A 21,317-nucleotide genomic window follows, 5' to 3' on the forward strand; every position below is an offset into this window, starting at 1 on the left:
CGAACTCAAGGTAATTTATTTGGTCCAGATGGTCTGCAGTAGTCTTTATTTGGTTCAGGGGAATTAAAGGCGGTCTGTATTAAGTTCAGACTTCAGATGCACATAAACAGCTGAGCTGAGTGGGGGTCCCAGGCTCCCAGCCCGACTAACATTGCTCTTTCAGGAAGAACAATAAGCCAGCCCCATGAAAGCAGAAAAGAGTATGGTCTTCGCACACAATGTTGCAATTTGGAAGCATCTGATCATTTTTAAAAGAATAAAAATGCTGAACTTTCCCCATTCTTTGGGTAAACATAAAACTTCAAAACTAAAAGCGAGCAGAACTTTCTCCCATAAAAATTTTAAGAAGTGCAAGACTGGCTTCACTTGAACAATGGCTGGCACAAAGCCTGTCACTGTGCTCTAAAACTCCACCAGCCATGCTAAGCATATGAACATAATCTAATATCTGCGCTACATTGAATTGAACTACCCCTAGGATATGCAGCTAAAATTAAATATGCCTCATCTGAAATAAAAGAACATGAGGCAGCATTAATGGCAGTGCTAACCGCAGCTGCCGAGCACCAGCTACAACTATGAAATGTTGAACGATTACATTTGGCAAAATCCAGATGTTTGAACAAAACCATCTCTACTAAGGGGATACCGACCATACCCGCTCCGCTGATGTGCTGAAGCAAGAGGTTCGGCTGATGAGGCGCATGCCCTATCTGGGTGCCTTCCTCTATGTACATTGCCGTGCGGGTGGGTCGGCATGGAAGAGTCCGAGACAAAGTCTGTGCTCTCTGAAAAGTACCTTGTTTGTGGATTAGAAGGCGAGAACCTGGTAGATGAGACGAAATTCCCAGGAGGATGTTCTGGAGCATAACATGGCCCAAATATAGAGCAGATCGGATCAAGGCCAGCATTGTCTCCATAGTCCACGACACTGAATGAATCTCTAGTGCTTTCAGTGGTAAATGAGGACTCATCAGAGCTGGTAAACAGTGACCATTCACTTGATGTAGCTTCCGAGAAGTCTGTGCTAACTGAGTCTGCAAAGGAATCATCGGCGTGATGGAAATCTCTGGATCTGAACTCTGCGGGCTGATCTTGCATGTAGCCTTCTCCATCAGGTCTAAAATCATATATACCATAGGTTTGATCACTTCCAGCAAAGAGCAGCTCTGTCTGCTTGCGCTCATGTTTAGAGCCCTTGGAGGATTTTGATGTGTGACGCTTTACGGTTGTCGAAACAGGCAAGAGCCCTTTCTCAATGTATATCCTTGGTGGTCGGGGAAAAGACCTGAACAATGTTTTACAATTATGAGACTCCTAGAGAGTGCGGCCAGAGATATACTCCAAATTGTAATTTAGGTTCAACACATATCACATGCTGTACTGCTGGCTATATTTACCTCAAGTAGAAAAGCATATATGCACCTTCTGACATAACTTGATTCACTGATACAACCTGGACCTACATATGGAAGAAAAAAAATTACCACATAATATCATAAACTCCAACTCTCTAAAGTTTTATTTTTATTTTTCGTATTTATTTCAATAACCCTACAAAAAAACTACAAAGGAAAAGGCCATACAGAGTGAAATGCAAATGAATGATTATGTATTTATGTGCACCAAACAAGTGAGAGAACATTTATAATTACACCGCTCATGGTATGCTCACTACCCTTATAATAAATCTCATAATCTATAGACGCAATTTCATGAGTCATAGTAATTTCTCCCAACTCATATGTAGGTAATAGATTCATAGCCTAGTTCACATGATAGACTTTGTTGTAAAACATACCTCTGAGTCATCAATTCTTAACCATGTGCCCTGCATATCTTTGACATATGATATATAGTGCCCAGAGAATGATGCATTTTCTGTATCCACATGTACAACGACAGCATACAAGAAATAAAGAGGGGGGTTGTCACCAGAGCCAGTCACGAAAGGAACCATGTCCAACATTTCAGGAAACGTGACACATTTGTTGATCTTGCCATATTTTCCTGTCTGAAGTAACAAAATTAAGTTCATTTAGTTCTTCCATCCAGAAACACTCAAGTAGCAGGCAAATGTAAGCCCAAGCATAGAGCATGAGTCATGTGATAACTGGTCCAAGTCAAACCAACAAAGCAGCTTATATGAAAATTGCCCCAAACGTGCTTCATTACCCACCCATGTTCCCAGATAGTTGGGGTTTTAGTTATCGGACATTGATAATCTCAAATGTACACTTGCAGTTTTTAACATTTCTATTTTTCTAACCACACATTAGCAAAAATTTCAAAAGGAAAATATGGAGGTACTATTTCATGACAAAATGCTATGATTTCTATGCACGAATTTAAATAATTTTGTGTATAGTATCAATCAAAGTTTTGAAAGTTTGACTATAAAATTCTAAAACATCAATGTAGGAATGCATTTATTTATAAGCGCTTAGTTACAATTTGGAGCAAGGTGCAGAGCATGACATCATCAAGTTCTTTTATAAATTAGCCATTTCAGTATTACCCAATACCAACAAATGCACGTCTAAAAAGAACTGCAAACAGAAATGGATGAACACTGCACACAGTAACAAATACTTATCAGAACAAACTGGCATTGCATGAAATTCAATACAAAATAATTACCTGAAATCTTTTAAGAACAACTGTTAATATGTTTGGCACCTCATGCACGCTGAGTTGCTTCCTAGCTTTGACATAAGCAGAACACCTGCATTAAAAATACAAAACTTCAATTTGCTGTGGTCCAACTGAAATGATGGGTGAAAAGATCATAGCTGTCTCTCGCAACACTACCTTCCACATTTGTACATATTCTCGCCATCTAAATCCTCAGGAGCAGTGAATTGTGTCAAAGCATCTTGCAAGGACTCCACCCATCCATGAATCTCCAAAGTAAGATCCATTATATTCTCATATCTTTCAGACTCGTGATAGCATCTGAGGCACTTAACCTTGTTTCATAAACAAAAATTGATTAGTATACGATAGATCAAATGGTGCCGTAGACTGATCAAATGGTGAATTGAAGAGGAAACGCTAAAGTGAGAATGTTTGCTTCCATTAAAAACGAAGGAAAATGTATTTACTACATAAATGCATTGTTACAAGTATGATACATGAGTACATGACCAAAGAAACTACCAGTATTTTCTAACTACAAAAAAATACAAACCAGAAATCTGAGATTTATCAAGTTACCTTGGATTTAAGACGGCCACCAAACATCTGCTGTATCACTGTTGTTTCCTGCAAACTTGGTTCTACGTGCTTCTCACCACCAAGCCCATCCAAGCACGCTGCTTGCATAGACATCACAAGATGCCTGGTGGTGTTCAAATTTAAGCATATTGTCAACAAATTTTTTTCTCGAATACGCAAGAGAACTGCGTTTCATTTCATTAAAGGAGAAGAATAAATAAAAACCAGTTCAATCTACAAATGAACATATTGTTCAAGAGGAAAGCGTAGCTTTGTCAAATTTTTAAACTTATATTACAGTGTTTTTCTTCTAACATCTAAAGTGTAAACATACTACAGCACAAGAATTTAAGAGAAAAGAAACTTCAGTGAAATCCTTATGCATAGGATATCAGTACATTGCCATTCCAAGAATTGGGATACGGCAATCAATTATTCAGGAGGAAAGCATCGTATCTAAAGAGGCAAGTTACAAGCTAGTAGGGGTGATGCCACGTTGAGTTAGGGTGGTGCACTAGCACCAAGCAAGAGAAAATATTTAGTACTAAGTATTTCATTTTGACCATATAAATCAGTTGAAGTTAGACACGTTTCTACAGAACTATGGATGTTGTGCACCACCGTGAATTCTATGCTAGCTTCGCCCCTGCTAGCTAGCTGTATAGATTTCCATTACTGCATAAAGTAGTGATTGATGGAGAGAATAATTGCTCTATTCCTCCAACCCTAGAAGAGTGGGTATATATATATATATCTACACATGAGCCTCTAGATGGGCCTCTATACACATGGGCTCAATATACTCCAACACCCCCCCAGTCTGAACTACCGGCGCAGCGGTGTTCAAGACTGGACAACAAGAAAGTTAACACCCCCCCCAGTCTGAACAACCGACGCAACGGTGTTCAAGACTGGACAAGATGAGAGTACAAGAAGAGCACAAAAGGGCTAATACCCCCCGCAGCCACAACTAGCCACCGGCTACGTTGAGGTTGGATCGAAACTCCGAGAAGGTCGACGAGGGCAGCCCTTGGTGAAGATGTCAGCAAACTGGGAGGTAGTTGGGACATGGAATACCCGAACATCGCCGATGGCGACTCTGTCGCGCACGAAGTGTAGGTTGATCTCCACGTGCTTTCGTCCGCTGATGCTGGACGGGGTTGGTGGAGAGATACACGGCGCTGACGCTGTCGCAATAGACGAGCGTGCTCTTGGCGAGCGGGCTGTGGAGCTCCGCCAAGAGCTGTCGTAGCCAGGACGCCTCCGCCACGCCGTTAGCGACAGCCCGGTACTCCGCCTCGGCACTAGAGCGGGAGACAACAGGCTGCCGCTTGGACGACCAGGAGACCAGGTTGCCGCCCAGAAAGACGGCGTAGCCAGAGGTGGAGCGTCGAGTGTCCGGGCAGCCGGCCCAGTCAGCGTCGGTGTAGACCACCAGCTCAGCAGAGGGCGAGCGGTGAAGTACCAGGCCGAGGTCCACAGTGCCACGGACGTACCGGAGAAGACGCTTCAGTGCAGCAAGGTGTGACTCCCGGGGATCATGCATATGGAAACAGACCTGCTGAACAGCGTAGGTGAGATCCGGCCTGGTGAAGGTGAGGTACTGCAAAGCGCCAGCCAAACTCCGATAGGCAGTAGGATCATCGACCGGATCACCCAGATCAGCAGACAGCTTCGCCTGAGTGTCGACTGGAGTGGAGCAGGGCTTGCAATCAGTCATCCCAGCCCGCTCCAGAATATCGAGGGCGTACTGCCTCTGGTGAAGGAGAAGACCAGACGGACGAGGCTCAACAGTGACGCCCAAGAAGTGGTGGAGCTGACCGAGATCCTTCATAGCGATCTCCTGCTGCAGAGAGGAGATGACACTCTGAAGTAACTGCTGACTGGAAGCTGTGAGCACAATGTCGTCGACATATAGCAGCAGATAGGCAGTCTCATCCCCACGGCGGTAGATGAAGAGAGACGTGTCAGATTTGGCCTCGGTGAACCCCAGTGTCATCATGAACGTGGCGAACCGAGAGTACCAAGCCCGAGGAGCCTGCTTCAGTCCATAGAGAGACTTGTTGAGCCGGCAGACCATATCCGGACGACTCAAGTCCACAAATCTCGCTGGCTGAGAGCAGTACACAGTCTCTGACAAGGTGCCGTGAAGAAACGCATTCTTCACGTCCAGCTGGTGCACAGGCCAAGTGCGCGAGAGCGCAAGCGAGAGGACCGTGCGCACCGTAGCGGGCTTCACGACCGGGCTGAAGGTCTCATCATAGTCCACACCAGGCCGCTGAGTGAACCCCTGGAGAACCCAGCGAGCCTTGTAGCGCTCCAGTGTGCCGTCAGCCCGACGCTTATGCGTCCAGATCCACTTGCCAGTCACCACATTGCAACCAGACGGACGCGGCACGAGGTCCCACGTCTGGTTGTCAAGAAGGGCCGCGTACACCTCTTCCATCGCGCGACGCCAGTGAGGATCCGCCAAGGCGTCGCGGACAGAGGAGGGTACCGGAGAGACCCGCGGCTCTCCCTCGGTGGCGGAGAGAGTCGCAGCCTGGGACGCCATCCGCCGAGTCACCATGGGATGGATATGTCGAGGATCCCGATGGATGACCGGCGGGTGGTACACCTCCGGCTCGGCTCGAGAGGGAGCCGGAGGAGACGGGGACGGCTCCGGTGTCGGCGTCGCAGGAGCCTCCGGAGCAGGAGGCGGCGCCGGTGTCGACGTCGAACGACGCCGGTACACCTGCACCGGCTCAACGTACCGCTGCGGCGCCGGGTTCGGCGCCGAGCGACGCCGGTACACCTGCACCGGCTGAGCATACCGCTCAGGTGCAGGGGAAGGCACCGGGGCCGCGCGTGGTGCAGCGGGAGACAACGGGTCCATGCGCGGCACGACCGGAGGTCCGGGGGCCGCGCGTGGCGCGAACGCGGGCACCTTGGCCGCGCTCGGCGCAGCAGGGATCACCGGAAGCGGTGCCGGTGTACCGGGAAAACCTGCAGGAAAAGGACAGACAGGTAACGGTGGCTGTACCACCGGGTCAGTCGGAAATAGAGACGCCAGCTCGGGATCAGAAGAAGGTGTGGAGGAGGTGGAGTAGGGGAAATCCGACTCGTCGAAGACGACGTGTCGTGAGATCAGAACGCGGCGAGAGGTGAGGTCAAAGCATCGGTACCCCTTGTGGTCCGGAAAGTACCCGAGGAACATACAACGAGTCGAGCGGGGCGCCAACTTGTGAGAAACGGTGGCGGAGGTGTTAGGGTAACACGCACACCCGAAGACCCGAAGGTGGTCGTAGCGAGGAGGGGTATCGAAAAGAGCGTGATGTGGAGTGGGAGCAGGAGAAGCAGTGAACGGAAGGCGGTTGAGCAGGTAGGTGACGGGGGGAGAAGCCTGGATCAGAAGGGTGCGCACGACGTCGTTTGTCGTGCGAATCATCCGCTCAGCTTTGCCGTTCTGAGAGGTATACGGACAAGACATACGCAGCTGAACACCCCGAGACAGGAAGAAAGACCGGGAAGTGGAGTTATCGAACTCCCGCCCGTTGTCACACTGGACGACCTTAACGGTGAGGCCGAACTGAGTGGACACCCAGGCAAAGAAGTGGAGGAGGGTGGGGAAGGTCTCAGACTTGGCGCGCAAAGGGAAAGTCCAAGAGTAATGAGAAAAATCAACAATGACCAGATAATATCTATAGCCAGACATGCTGAGTACAGAAGATGTCCACAGGTCGCAGTGAATGAGATCAAAAACATGCGCAGCATGCGAAGAAGAAAAAGAAAACGGAAGTCTAACATAACGACCTAACTGGCACGCATGACAGAGGTGCTCAGCAGGAGCCCTAGTACATGGAACATCGGTACTACGGCGGAGCTGAGCCAAAACATCGCGGCCGGGGGACCAAGCCGGCGGTGCCAGCTAGAGGAAGAAGGCGTCACAGCAAAAGCAGAAGACGAAGAAGCCGAAGGCGTGGCAGCGGAAGTGGGAAGCCGAAGAGTGTAAAGGGGCCCCGGGCTGTCACATCGGAGGAGCGGACGCCGGGAAGCCGAATCCTTCACAGTAAGACTAGAGGAGTCAAATTCGATAGAACAGGAGTTGTCAGCAGTAAACTGGCGAATAGAAAGAAGGTTGTGAACCATTTGAGGAGCAACAAGAACATTAGGAAGGCGAGGAGCAGAACCCACGGCGGTGACAGGAAGGCAAGACCCATCACCAACCATGATAGAAGGACAAGAGGGGTGTGGGGGTCGGACAGAAGAGAGGATACCAGCATCGGGAGTGGTGTGGAACGAGGCACCCGAGTCAGCGATCCACTCGGTGCTAGTCGGCGGCGTCAGTCCCATGGTGCTGAAGGACTGCGCCAGAGCGACCTGGTCCCACCCCCCAGGCCAGGTCGGCTGCTGGCTAGGCTGAGCGGGCGGGGTCCAGGACGGCGGGAAGAGTGGAGCAGGGCCAGTGAACATGGCCGCCGGCTGGAGCTGAGGACGAGGCCCCCCCTCCCGGACCCTGGAACGGCCACATCGAGATGCGCCCTGACCATGGGTTGCTGAATGATGGCCAGGGCGTACCTCCAGCGGCATGGGCAGGAGCGGTAGCCGGAGCCGGTGTCGGCGCGCCCCGACGGCCCCCACCGGTACCGGTGTTCCCAGAAGCAGGGCCACCAGTGCCACCACCACCACCCCGTCTGCCCGGCGGGAGCAGCACCTAGGAGGGAGGTGGCAGGAGCAGTGGAGGAGGCCGGTGGAGTAGCAACGAGCGCGGCGGGGGTGGGCGAGGACGATCCGGGCGCGAGACCCCTGGTGATCTCGAGGGCTTGGTCGTCCCGGACCTGCAAGAAGGTGGGGAAGGGCCTCTGGCGGGCAATCCAGCCCTTCAGGTGGTCGTAGGTGCTGCTCAGTCCCCGTAGGACATTGAGCACCAAGACCCGATCGGACACTGGATCCCCGAGGTCATGAAGAGCATCGACCATGCTATTCATCCGCCGGCAGTACTCACCGACGGAGAGGTCCCCCTGCACGGAGGTGCGGAAGGTGGCGTCGAGCTGGAGGGCGCGGTACTCGGCGTTGCCGAGGAACTGCCCCTCGAGCGCCACCCAGGCCTGCCGCGCGGTGCCGCCGAGCGTTCTGACGAGGTCCTGAATATCCAGGGAGATGGTCCCGAAGATCCAGGACAGGGCGACGCTGTCGAGGCGCAGCCACGTCACGTCACGCGCCTCGATCGGCAAGTCGACGAGGACGTGGTCGTCGAGGGCGTAGCGGCGGAGGGTGAGGAGGACCTGGTCCCGCCAGCGGCCGTAGGAGGAGGACACGGGGTCGAGGAGGACGGAGACCAAAGCCCTGATGTTCTGGACGCCGGCCGCCTGGAGGTGGAGCTGGGCGACCATGGGGTCAGTCGGGTCGTACCGAGCTCCAGATCCAGCGGGCGGGGCCTGGTGGGAGGAGGTGCCGTGCTCGGGGTCGACGGGATGGCCGGAGGAGACGCGAAGGAAGCGCTCCGCCTCAGCGACCCGGAGGGCGAGGGCGTCGGCCGCGGTGCGCTCGCGCTCCCAGGCGAGGGCAGCCACGCGGACCCGCTCCTGGGCCGCCGAAGCCTCGGACTTGGCGGCGTGGAGGGCCGCGGCGAGAGCGGCGTCGGCCTGATGCCCGCGGAGGGCGGCAGTGGAGATTGCCGCGTCCGTGGGCGACATCCCGAGGCCAGGCCACGCGGGATCTGGCGCGGCGTCGGTGGCGGGCAGCTTCCCGGCGGCGCGGTGGGCTGCCTGCGCGGCGGCGGCCGTGGCAGCAGCAGCCCTGGCGCCTCAGGCAGCAGCAGGGGCGCGTGCGGCCCAGGCTGGGGCGGCGGCTGCAGCTCTGGCGGCCCAGGCGGCGGTGCCTGTGGTCCAGGCGGCCCTGGCGGCGCCTGGATCTGAGGCAGCAGCGGCCGGATCGGGCAGGGGGGCGAGCGCTGCCAGGGCGGCGGCGGTGGCTCTGGGCCACGCGACCGGCGGCGCACGAGCAGGGGAGGTGCCAGGCCCTGCGGCCGGAGTCCAGGCAGCGGCGGCTGGAGCGCCTGCGGCCGGAGCAGAGGGCCGGGCCCAGGCGGCGGCGGCGGCGCGGCTGCAACACCATGGGGAAGCAGGGGCCACGCGTCCACGGCGCCGGTAGCCTGAGCAGAGGAGGAAGGGAGGGGAGGGAAAGAGGAGAGGGAAAGGGAGGGGGCCGGCGGCGCCGGCGGCCGGCCGGCCATGGCCGGCGGCGGCTGCTACTACGGGATGGACGGGAGGGAGGGAGAGGAGAGGCTAACCCTAACCCTAGGCTAATGATACCATGATGGAGAGAATAATTGCTCTATTCCTCCAACCCTAGAAGGGTGGATATATATATATCTACACATGGGCCTCTAGATGGGCCTCTATACACATGGGCTCAATATACTCCAACAGTGATTATGTTATATCGCCACTATTGAGTTGCATGCACCAACCAGATCAACCCAAAAGCTTAAGCTGATAGAGAAAGATGGGCAATTCACTTATCCTTCAACAACCACAACTGCCACAAATGATAATTTACCTTCCGACCAATTTATTGTACCAGTTATGTGTATAGGATGTTAAGCCTAATTAAAACATAAAAAATGCATTTAGTAAAAAAAGAAGATGCTAAAGAATAAGCTTGGACACAAAATTTCTTTCAAGAAGGTCAAGTGAGTTTATCATCTTTTACACAACATGGTAAACACAACTGATAAGTTTTGATGTTGCAGAAGTTTCTGCTCCAAAAAAATTGCTTTACTTGATTCTTTTGAAAGGGAAAAAAAATATGATCACTCAAGCAATAATACAGAGGTAGTTGTTTTCAATGGGGCACTAGAACAGTTACTTCTTAATTGTAATGAAGCCATTTTAATATTGCACTAAGTAAAACATTAGCAAGAAACAAAAAAGCAACAGGGAAAAAAAAGCTTGTAACAGTTACACTACCTTAAAAACTCATGAGCATCTTCCTGAGTTCCACCACCCAAGCGACATCCGATATTCCTCAAATTAGAAAGAATTCTACTTGGAGATAAGGGTCCACCACTTTCACGTAAAGTTGAGGCATATTGCTCAAGTTCACACATAAGGCACCAATTTTTTGAGCAACCTAAGAGAAGATAGTATGAAGTCAGAGAAAAGAAAGACAAGTACAAAGCAAATATTGAGAAGGGAATAGCTATTTGAAATTTTAGTATTACAGTCTTTAGAATGCAATCTCAGAAGAAGGTAGATCATCAGTGGCTTTGTGCACATCAGACATTGTAGAACAGCATTAGCATAGCAGCTGCAAAATGAAGATGATCAAGAAAAGCTGCTGAATAAGCAAGTAAATGTAAAATAATGACAATTTGCCAATTAAACAAGCAAATGTTAGGTTGCAAAAATGGGAAGAAAGGAAAAAAAACATTTATTACAATTTACTTGGATAAATTAAATTAATATATTAACTCAAATTAATACTTCTGATGTTCCTCTTACTGCAGTCAATTGCTAGATATTAATAAGTTGTATATTGGATCTAGTTCAGCTTGAAGCATTTTTAATTTCAAATGAGCCAATATATTTAATCAAGAAACTATGCCATATCTCTTATTTTGGTATCAACCACACTCCATTTGTTAACATTCTTACACTCTGCTCTTCTTTGCCAATTGTGCAGCCGGTAGTATCCTCCGATAAATTGACTGACATATATAATAGTACTTATATATGTATGCAGAGATGAATACTAAAAGAATCACATTCCTGTTACATATTCTCAGGAGCATCTATTCTAAGCCCGTATTATCCCATATGTAGTATATGTGTGCACACATCAAGACTAGTGGAGTAATAATTATCCGACAAATCTAGTAAATGTAACATAATAAGCCACCGCCAAGTAAACTCTTGTTCCCAGGCTCCTAGCAGGGACCTTTCAGCTGCTCTACTTGTTTAAGTTCCCCCATCCCCTTCTGCATCCACCACAAACTCATTTGGCATTTTTCTTATTTCACAACTCAAATCAAGTACCAAAAGGCACTAGCATCATTTAAAAGGTTCCATAATTTTTCATCTTTACTGACCTGCACTGACATCTTGAGATGTATTTACACTATTACCAAAATAATAAGTTTCTCATCTTGACAAAAATACACAATAGTAACAGGAATAATTAGGAAGTGTGACCTATCCCAATAAACAAATTGTTTATTACCTGTTTCCACAATTGAAAAGACCTCTAGGAGAAATACCCCGTGCTTCATACTGAAAAAACTTGACAAGATCTTCATATGGGAACAATACCTGAAGTGTCATTCAGAAAGAAAACTTTCATTACATTAACAAATCAGGAAGCAGTTAAATAAAAGATTGATTGTAGATTATCCCAGACCTTATTCCTCTTATTATCATTGATCAATCCCACAAGGCTGGTTTTGAGAAATTTTGAGGGTTTCTTTAAAACTTCAACCTTGGATACTCCAAACTTTGAGATTCCATTGCATCCTTGTAGGTTGTTGCTTGTTGATTCAGTTGTTTGGATGGATCCTGGACAACGCAGTAATTATATGAGATAAAAGAGTATTTATGATAAAGCTAGCCCATTTTTATTAGAGAACTCTCTTTACTAACTTTGGTCATTTTTGTTGCAAGGGTTCTTCTCATGGCCATCAGTTTGATATGATGTAGACACCCTCTCCTGTGACTTCTGTGATGAAGTCACCTTACCTGATGGGCATGAAGGTCTCTTGTTCACCAAATTTGCTTTCCCAATAGTTCTTCCAGATGACAAACTCCTTTGCAGCGGCTCACTGGCAGAAGCATATGGCCCCTCACAGGAACTAACCATATCAGAAGTTAAGTAGATCCCCATGTCGGGCTCATAAACTGTGATGCTTGATTTTGTCCGTTTTCTTATTTCAGGAGCACAATTGCTAGGTTGTTGTGCATTATTTTTGACAGGATAAGTTGCATCACCATTACCACTCGTCACATCTGCACAACCAAAATAGTTGTTTGACACCTGCAGTCACAAGGCAAATGATTGAATTATTGAAGACAAACATGTAGGCTGAAGAGTGACAATTGGATAGTAAGAGTTTCCCTAAACTACCTTGTTTCCTGATAAAATCTCGGAAGAGCGGGTTTCATCATCAACATTGTAATTGTTCTTTTCATAAGATACACCAACAGCACCATTCTCGCTCGTATGAAGACCTTGATTTGATTTATTCAAGTTGCTTCTGTCTGTCGGAAATGGATCAGTATCTAGATTGTAGCCATCAGTTGTGGGGAAGGATGGCTCTGATAAAGTATCAAAGTTCATGTCGCGCAAGTGAATGTCACCACCCGGAAGAGGTGAATTTAAGTTAGTCAAGAAGGGCATCTGTTCAGAAGCCTCAGGGCCAGAGCCACCAAAGCTGCTAGAACCGCTACCAAGCCATTTTTGGCATGTTTCCTTATGTCCTTGCCTCCAGTGTATTATTTGACACTTTCCAGAGCTGCAGAACATTCAAAACAGTGTTACAATGTGTCCTTGGCAATAGGGGTAAGATAATGTATACATTAGTTATGACATAATGAACACAGTTAACACGGTAACAAAAAGGATTCATGGTGCATGAACAAATTGAATCAATCAATAACAAAGCATATCTCATATTATGCCAAAGGGGCCAATAAAGACATGCAGTTCTCCTGCGTGTTTGAGAAAAAAATAATCAATTAGTAAGTTCAAGCCTACTTACTAGTCTAACACAAATTACAGCCAGTAAGGATTAATGTTACACTGTGAAGGCTAAAGTAATAAACGACAAAAGTATTTCCTAAACCCTACTGCTAAATATCAACCTGAGCTCGACAGAATCGGGTCAGTCACTTAGCTTCAACTCAGCCATGATTATCCAAACAACATAATGTTCTGCATGGTCTTTCGATGAGGAAATAGGACATTAATCAGGCAACCTAAGTACTATCAGATGATCCAGTTGAAAATAATAAGAGAACCACAAGTCCTTTCACCAATGTCAAGTCGACCAAAATACCAAATAATGTGCTGCAATGTGTGCTCATTTCTAGACTAGTTTGTTGACTATTGATGAAATCTAAAAATGTCATTATCAATGCGTAGCGTAGAGAATAAAGAACCAACGGATTCTTTTTCATAATTTATCAACAAAGCTACCATCTAAAACTGCTTGGACCTTAATCAGGGATCTATCACACACTAACGGAAACCAAGAGTGCTCATATGATCATAAGAGAAGCGGGTCAGAATCATGAGCTTTGACCTTTATGTTATAAACATGATTAACAACTAAGTTCATTAAATGGGGAAAAATGTCTCCATTACATAAACCAGAATCCCTGCTTGTGGTGGAGAGTTGGATGGGAACACAAAGGATATACTGAAATGCTACAGCTGATTCTAACACGCCAAAAGCAGCTTACAATAAGTGGTTTAGCTTCAAGCCAAACCAGGACCAGTTGAGGGATACTAGGTGCGTCTTCACATTCTGACTTGAGTTTAATTCAATATAGCTTGCACCTCAAGACAGAAAGAAAGTATCATATCAGCTCGATGTAGAGCCTGAGCTAGCCCATTTGGAGTTGACCCCCAAATGGCTTCATCAATGCACTCAAGCACAATTATAATTTTTTCTTGTTTATGTGAAATTAGTTTACCACATATCAGAATATGTGACGTTCTTCAAAGAAGCCTGATCAGGCACAGTTTCTTTCAGTAAATCAATTGATTATAATCAATAAACAGTACACAATAAACATAGATTCAAAGACCTAGCTAAAGTTCTTTCTCAACGAAGTACAAAAGAAAAGAAACTTACCAGTATCTAACAGACTTGCATCTGGAGCAGCGAGTCTTTGCAGGGGCATGGCAAGTTGCGCATTCATGGAATTCCTGTCTTAATGAAGGAGCAGGCCTGAAATAGGGCATAGTTCTCAAAGAAGGCCCTGGAGGCATAACATCCGGGCAGGCCATTGTTTCCACTCTGAAGGCTTCTTCTGCAGCTCGCTGCGCCAGCACACTTACCCTTGCCTTCTTACTTGCAGCTTCATGCCATCTCCCAAGAAGAAAATAAGCTACCACAGGAAGTACAATGAAGACAAGAAAGAGCACAGGCACATCTGCTTCCCTTGGTTGGAGCATGTCCCTAACAGAATACTGATATCCAGCTCCAGAAGTTCTTTACTTCAGCTCGGAAAAACATTCCAGAATAATTATTGACCTACAGAAAAGAGGATACAAGGGGGGGTAGTAAGCCAACATTTTCTGCTGTCATAACAAAAACAAGATAAATCTTATGCCTCCAAAGGTTTCAGAACCATGGTCAGGCTTAAGGTTCTCAATAAACTGCCGTTTTTCCAATAGAAACATAGCTTCTTGAATAAAAAACTGGTTGGGATTCATTTTATGAGTGGTAGAAATTTGCTCTTGCTGGATTAAGATCATTTGGGAGCTTCTAGTACAAAGCTGGGTTAACCTTATGATGATCTCAAGAAGCTCCCATCTGCTCGACCATGGCTTCAGGTCATGAGCCCGCAGGCTGAAGCAAGGTCTGAATAGGCCCTTGACTTCTTACATTGAGATCCTAAACTAGAAAAAGAAAAACCAAAACTATAAATACCACACAGGCACTTCACACCCTAATTGGTTAATTACCTGAAAATACTATGCCAGAAAGCGAAACCAAACTCACTGAATGGTTTGCGTGATTGCATCACCACTGTAACACCCCAATGTTCTCCTATGAATCAAGCACTAGAGTACCTGAAAGGGCATCCAGAGCAAGTGCAATGTGGTAGGACCAACTAAGGGAAACAGCTCCTAAAACGTGTCCAGGTTCTTATCCAACACACCACATCCAGATTCCCAAAAGGTGTCCTAGTGTTCAGATGTAATCTTTCGCACAGCAGAATCAGACCATGAGATCAATACAAACACCCGTCAACCTACACCTTGAAGAATCGACAGAGGAACGAACATTTAGCATTGAAGCATGTGCACAGCAGCACATTCACAAGAGCAAAGGCTCAAAATGAGGAATTTCTGACAGAGTGCCCAGCCCTAATCTCAAAATGAGAACCCTCGAAGCTCCCAGATCCCCAGCACAGAATCACATGCCAACAACGCCGACTAAAAATTCCCCACTCGACCCCACCGACACGAGCATCCGCAGGAAAAAAAAACGGACGGATTCCATTATTCCCAGCGTCGGCCGCGGGCAAGAAGTGGCCTCGTCCCCCGGCCTAAAAATTCGTTTTTTTCGCAGCAAAAACAAAGGGGAACCGAGAGCGGTCGCGTCTAGGGTTTACCGAGAGCAGGAATGCCACTCCGGGCGGATCCCCAGCCAGGTAAAGCAGGAGCAGCAGGCGCTGGGCCACGGCCGGCGGTTCCTGGGGAGATCGAGGCCGGGAGACGGCGCGGCGCCTTTTCGGCGGTGGAGGCGGCCGGATGAGGGCGGCGGCGGTGGAGGAGGCCGGAAGCGGAAGCGGAGGAGGTGGGGTTGGGAATCGGGAGTGGTGGTGCTAGCACTGGGGCTCGGATGCTCTCTCTCTCTCTCTCTCAGTCGCTTGGCTACTGTGCTCTCTGCTGCCGCTGCTGCTGCTGCTCTGCTCTCGATCGGGGTGTGGTGAATTTGCTACGCTCAGCGCACCTGCTTGGCTTCCAAAGGAAAACGGCGGATCCGAGGGGGACGTTGCGTTTTTTTCCTGGCCGTCCGATGAGGCGATCGACGGCTGAATCAATAGAGATCTTTTATTTTGTTTTATTTTATTTTCAGCTGCTGGACTGATCTGGAGTTGTTGTACAAGGTCAAGGGGGATGTCTGAACTCTGTGCACATCCATCGGTCCCCGTCCATCCCCTCGAAAAGAGGTGAGCTACGATAGATTGCCTAAAGTAGAAAGAATTTAGGCAGGATAAGCATTGCTAGTCCAACTAGCATGGCACCTAAATCTATTTGTTTGACACGTCTCAAAAGAAAAAGTGTAATTAAACTTTTTTATTGTTTCCTCGCCTCCTCAATCTCTTTTTTATTATCTGCTTTCGGTTTATTTCGGTTTATTCTCTTGTAGAACACTATTGAATCAGCCAAAATTAACCGGTTTACTACCAGCCAAGCGGCACTAAAAGTTTGTACATTCTCAATAATCACAGCTACATATGTCTCAAGGTTGTCTTCGATTGATCGATCAAATTCTGGTTTACGAAATATGTGCTTTCTAGTTTGGATCCTTGAATACTCGAAAAAAGAGAATTTTTTTAAAAAAAATTAAGGCGATGATCTGTTCTAAAATTGTAGTTCTATAAGAGTATACTTTGCTATATTTTATAAATATTTTTAATAAAAAAATATATTAGTCAGAGTTGGTTGTAAATATCATGCCAATATCTTAAACATCACTCGTATGTAACTAGGGAGAGTATTATTTAGTGCGTAATTTCCTTGTTGCTAAGTTCTCGTAGCTCGTCATCTTATCTAGCAAAAGAGAAAAGGAGACCAACCAGACATTTTAACACTAAGTTAATGATCTCACTTTGAATTCAAACATTTGCTGGAAAAAAGAACTGAAATTTCAATACTATCATATTTCTTTCATAGATTATTTGGGTGTTCATACTAATTAGTATGTAGAGAGCTACTACTCTTTTGACGTAACAAAATCCTAGATGAAGCGTGTTCATTTGAAAAAGGATGTTATACTAGGCAAGCCACAAAGCAGCATGAATCCGCCTGAATCTTAAGAGTGGCAGCAGATCACCTATTCCTAAACTAACCAATTGGAACAATGCATGCCAAAAAAGTGCAGGATGGTTTCCCTAAAAGCTCTATGTAACCACCAAAAAGAAAGGAACACAGCAAAAAAAAAATGAATTTGCTACACATCCATCTCCCACTGATCGGAGAGAGAGAGAGAGGTTTTAGGGTCACCGGCTTCCCTGGAGAAAAATTAATTGTGCCGTACCTGGACCTAGCGGTGATGATTCTGTACCGGGCTGGGCGTAGCGTACCCCCATGTCCCGCTTCCTCAAAAGAACAAAAAGATGCAAACAAGGGAGTGCTCGGCGCCACTGGTACAGCCAAGCCATTGCGGGGGTTTTTTTTTTCTGTACTGCGCTGCGCCCATCCCCATGATGTGTTCCCCTGCTCGCCGTGCAGCGCTCGCCTACAAGCCCCTGCTCGCTTTTTCAAGGAAATCGGCAGTGCCAGTGCAGGCACCGGGCAGGGCAGCAACCTTACAAGGGGCCTATTATTAATGCTCGTGTAGGTGGAGAGGGAGAGGAATGGTCCAGCCATGACCGTTGAATGGCCATCCCATCTCCCACATGCATTCATGGTTATTCACAATGTAAACCGTACAAACCTTTTTTTTTTGTTGGTACGTTGCCAAGTAGTGAAATTGCACTCTAGGTCTAGTACTAGTACTACTGTAGATTAATAAAAGGGGCAAATGAAGTAAATTGTGAGTTTGAAATGAGAGGGGGAGCATACGGGAAGTGAACCGCAAGTCTAAAATGCTAGTAGGGCCTTGCAGATTGAAGATGCAAACCGTATATGGCTATAATAACCTCATGAATTTTGAATTTAGGGGTGCACATATTTTTGGATTTATTTTAAAAATTAATGGCGCTATTCTTCCGAACGGGACGCTCGTGGCGAATCAGCACACTAGATGAGTGTGCATAAATTTATAAAGGCAAAATAGCTAAATGCAAAATGTTCTTAACTTTCATTTTAGGGCTATACTCATTCTTATGCTGATATTATATACTCCATAATAACATTAGATAAATGCAAAATGTTCTTTTCACCCTTGGATTCTTCTCCCCCTCAATTTCCTCTCTTGTGATGTTCAGCTCCAAATGCATTGATGCTCATGCCACTAAATATTTTTTTAGAAATAATAAACTATTGAGGAATTTAGAAAAAGAAGAAGATAAGGGTAAAGAGGACTTTTTACACAAATATCATATTATTATGAAGTATAAAATAGCACAAGGATGAGTTTGACAAAAAAAATAAAAATTAAAGAACTATATTGATCTATCTAAAAGATAAAGTTGACCCTCAGATCAAAGTTGAGGGATCAAAACGTCTAATATTTTAGATTTACAAAAGGTATGTTCGTTTGTATTATGACAAAGGAGAAACTGCGAGGGCGTGTGCGCGTAGCAATTTCTCTCCTCGCACTGGATGTCCCGCGGACTCGTTGGGACGGAATTAACCATATTAAACTCTTTTGGTCCACGGGTGACGAGGATGGGGTCAACATGGCAGAGCATAACCGGGAAAAAAAGATTCCCTGCATTATGCAACCAAATTAAGCGGCAAATGATAGGCGTAGGGCAGACCCGTGCCGTTGACCCGTCCTGTTCACGCGAAAAGACACTTCTCCTGTTCTCCATTCGAATCGCCACATGGCCTCCCGCGGGAGCCACCACCACCCAGGGATTTTCTGCGCTTTTGCGTGAAGCGCAATCTGGCGACAGCTGCCACACCTGAATGACCCCTCCCTCTTTTTCTGTCTTTTGGAACGTTTCCGGTGTGTTAACAGCCAATTCAGAACTAACTTCCTCTCCTGAAAAAAAAATCAGAACTAATTTATTAACATATACAACCTCCGGTCACTTTTACATGACGTTTTCAGACATCAGAATAGTTCAATCTCAAGGCCAGAAACACGCGTATATTGGGGTGGAGGAAGAGCGGCGAAGCTACCAATATAGTGAGCCATGACTGACTGCCATACCTGCCGGTCGACGAATACCTCTACCCTCATCATAGTTTACCAAGTATGATTGGTTAGAATATAATAGAGATAGTAGTAAGTTCGCCATAGATAGATTTTACCCGTGGCTCCGCCACTCAGAAAGGAGTAACTCTGTACAAGATGCTGCCATGATTCTAAGGAACTACGGCGGGATTATAACTGTGGCTCTTTACTTGACGCGGGTCGACCAAATTCTCCAAAATGCCTAAACCTCGAGTTTGGCATGACCTCTCCTCTGCTCATGCGCAACTCAAACATGGTAGAAAAGAGTGTCGTGCTCCTTCGCCCCATCCCAATCATGCCAACCCATCGACAATTTGATCACCACTAGCCTTTAACGGTGCGACTGATGAAGTGATGATCGCCAGCCACCGGCGACAATCGGACATTCCCCGGTACAAAGCTACCCGTCCGGACACGCTTTAGCGGCGCTTTCGTTTCGTCTCATCTTTGTTGTGTTCCTGGTGGATGAGAATGTGATCGACAGGCAGGGCGTGCCTACCGCGCCCTGCCTCTGTTGTCCTCGCTGCGGTGGCCGTTGCTCCGTCCGGGAAAGATGCAGGACCGGGAGCCTGGGTGGATTGATCGCCTGGGACTGGGAGGATTTCTGTCGCGAGATCGGTGATGGGGTTGTCATATCAGACCACGCCTTTTTCACTTTGGTGCACGGACAGGACAAGCGTCGTGATCTTTGGACGGACCGGTGGACGGTGGTAGAGAGGAAACGCGCGCTGCTAGCTTTTGGGCGACGGACTTGTAATGTGATGACGGCGATACGAGAGGAGAGTTGAGAACGTGCACGATTGGTGCATACTAGGAGCATTTAGCTACTCCGTGGTGAATTTTGCGAAAAGCATGGTTTACAAGAGACTTAAATTCAATGGCGTTGAGTAAGTTTCTTAATCTACACTATGTAAACAAACATGCGAGTATAGCCAATACAAAGGCTAAAAAAGAGAAAATTAATGGTATGTATAAAAAAATGACCGACCCATGACATTGTATTAAGAAGAATACCTCCTCACAGAGGTTAAGAAAAATCCCAAACTCTTGACCCGCTCATACATAGTAGCGGGTCGCTTGTGAGATAGACTAGACCTCAACTATATATACTTTTAACATGGAACAAGCGGGGGTTTTTTCTTTTTTACGCAGGGAATTGAACTCCCGAGGCGGTTTCCACTAAGGATGGATTCGAATGTTTATTCGAATGTCAGATTTTTGGTCATTTTTCTTCGATTATGGACAAATAAGATATAGAATTTACTATGTAAATTCATAGCCTTGTATTTAATATTGATCTTGTAAAGATTCATAAAAACTAAACCTCAAATTTATCATATATATTCTCAAATAATAGATATAAAAATTCGAATACGGATCGGATACGGATTCGAATCTTTTTTCACCTTTTTAATTGTAGGGAGCAAATAATACATAAAAAATCTATACAAAATTTTGTTCTTATATGTAATAATATGCTTGATAATATAAAAAAATATTAATATAAAATTTTAAACATATCTATTTTAAAATATCAAATTTGTTCTAAGAATTCAGATGCCTAGATACATCCTTAGTTTCCACGGACTTCCACCAGCAGGGCTAGGCCTTCTCCAGTGGCCGCACCCTGGTCCCATGTGGCACTAGCAGGAACCGAAGCAACTACTGGAGAGAGCGCACCCTGGATGAGAGAGAAGAACCGAAGCTCATTTTGGGTTCCGAGGCATGGGAATTGAATATGGTTTTCTACGGTACCAGCGCAACTCACCGTGAGAGGGGCCTAGTGAATTGTTTATTCTTTATACAGTTTGCATGCATGGAGTCAATGGACAACAGTAAAATTTTTTTCTTTCCAAATTCCATGTGGCACGCTTTTTGTCAGGTGTCGCAACCACCTCTGTGGAAGGCCTAAAGCCCGCTTGCAACGGCATCGTCGGCATGTACACACAGTGCTTGCTGTCGCTGAATGGCCTTCATTAATATTTTTTGTTTAATCTAGTAGTAGTCCAGACTCAGTAGTACAGTAACGAGTATCTCACGTGCGCAGCGCCCCAGTCGTTGTCCGAGTGTCCGGACTGCAAACTCTTGCCCACACGGGTGTGTCAATGAGAAATATGGAGTACTCACTCCTAGTTGCGACGAGTGAATTATCAACCGTGTGGTGTGATCGTATGTTTGGTCTTTGGTTGCAGGTACACGGGCGTCGAGTGTCGACGGAGAGCAGCCGTGGAGGTGCTGTGGCCGAAGGACCGGGCGGTGGACGGCGGTGAAGGGCAGCCGGGACCGGAGCTCGGGCCGGGCGGCAGCTATGGCGTCCACT

The 21,317-nt window shown here is 46.9% G+C and overlaps 1 protein-coding gene across 3 annotated transcripts; it reads right to left on the reverse strand.

The window, feature by feature from the left end:
• Positions 1 to 300: 300 nt before the first annotated feature.
• On the reverse strand, positions 301 to 15,854 carry LOC120695763 (ubiquitin carboxyl-terminal hydrolase 15-like). Of its 3 annotated transcripts, none has more exons than XM_039978992.1 (14): positions 15,537 to 15,854; positions 14,048 to 14,449; positions 12,316 to 12,703; positions 11,835 to 12,225; positions 11,596 to 11,750; positions 11,419 to 11,507; positions 10,421 to 10,506; positions 10,167 to 10,329; positions 3,217 to 3,340; positions 2,812 to 2,969; positions 2,641 to 2,725; positions 1,802 to 2,014; positions 1,401 to 1,462; positions 301 to 1,288 (listed from the first exon to the last, which is right to left on the reverse strand). In XM_039978992.1, the coding sequence occupies exons 2-14, from the start codon at positions 14,368 to 14,370 to the stop codon at positions 595 to 597; spliced, it is 2,931 nt and encodes a 976-aa protein (XP_039834926.1). In that variant the 5' UTR covers positions 14,371 to 14,449; positions 15,537 to 15,854; the 3' UTR covers positions 301 to 594. The 3 variants fall into 3 exon arrangements, with proteins under 3 accessions (XP_039834926.1, XP_039834931.1, XP_039834928.1); XM_039978997.1 differs by having other exon boundaries at positions 595 to 1,288; positions 11,931 to 12,225; XM_039978994.1 differs by having other exon boundaries at positions 595 to 1,288; positions 14,705 to 15,828.
• Between the last annotated feature and the right edge of the window lie 5,463 nt (positions 15,855 to 21,317).

This window comes from Panicum virgatum, chromosome 1K, assembly GCF_016808335.1.
Source record: "Panicum virgatum strain AP13 chromosome 1K, P.virgatum_v5, whole genome shotgun sequence".
In the NCBI taxonomy this organism is placed as follows: domain Eukaryota; kingdom Viridiplantae; phylum Streptophyta; class Magnoliopsida; order Poales; family Poaceae; genus Panicum; species Panicum virgatum.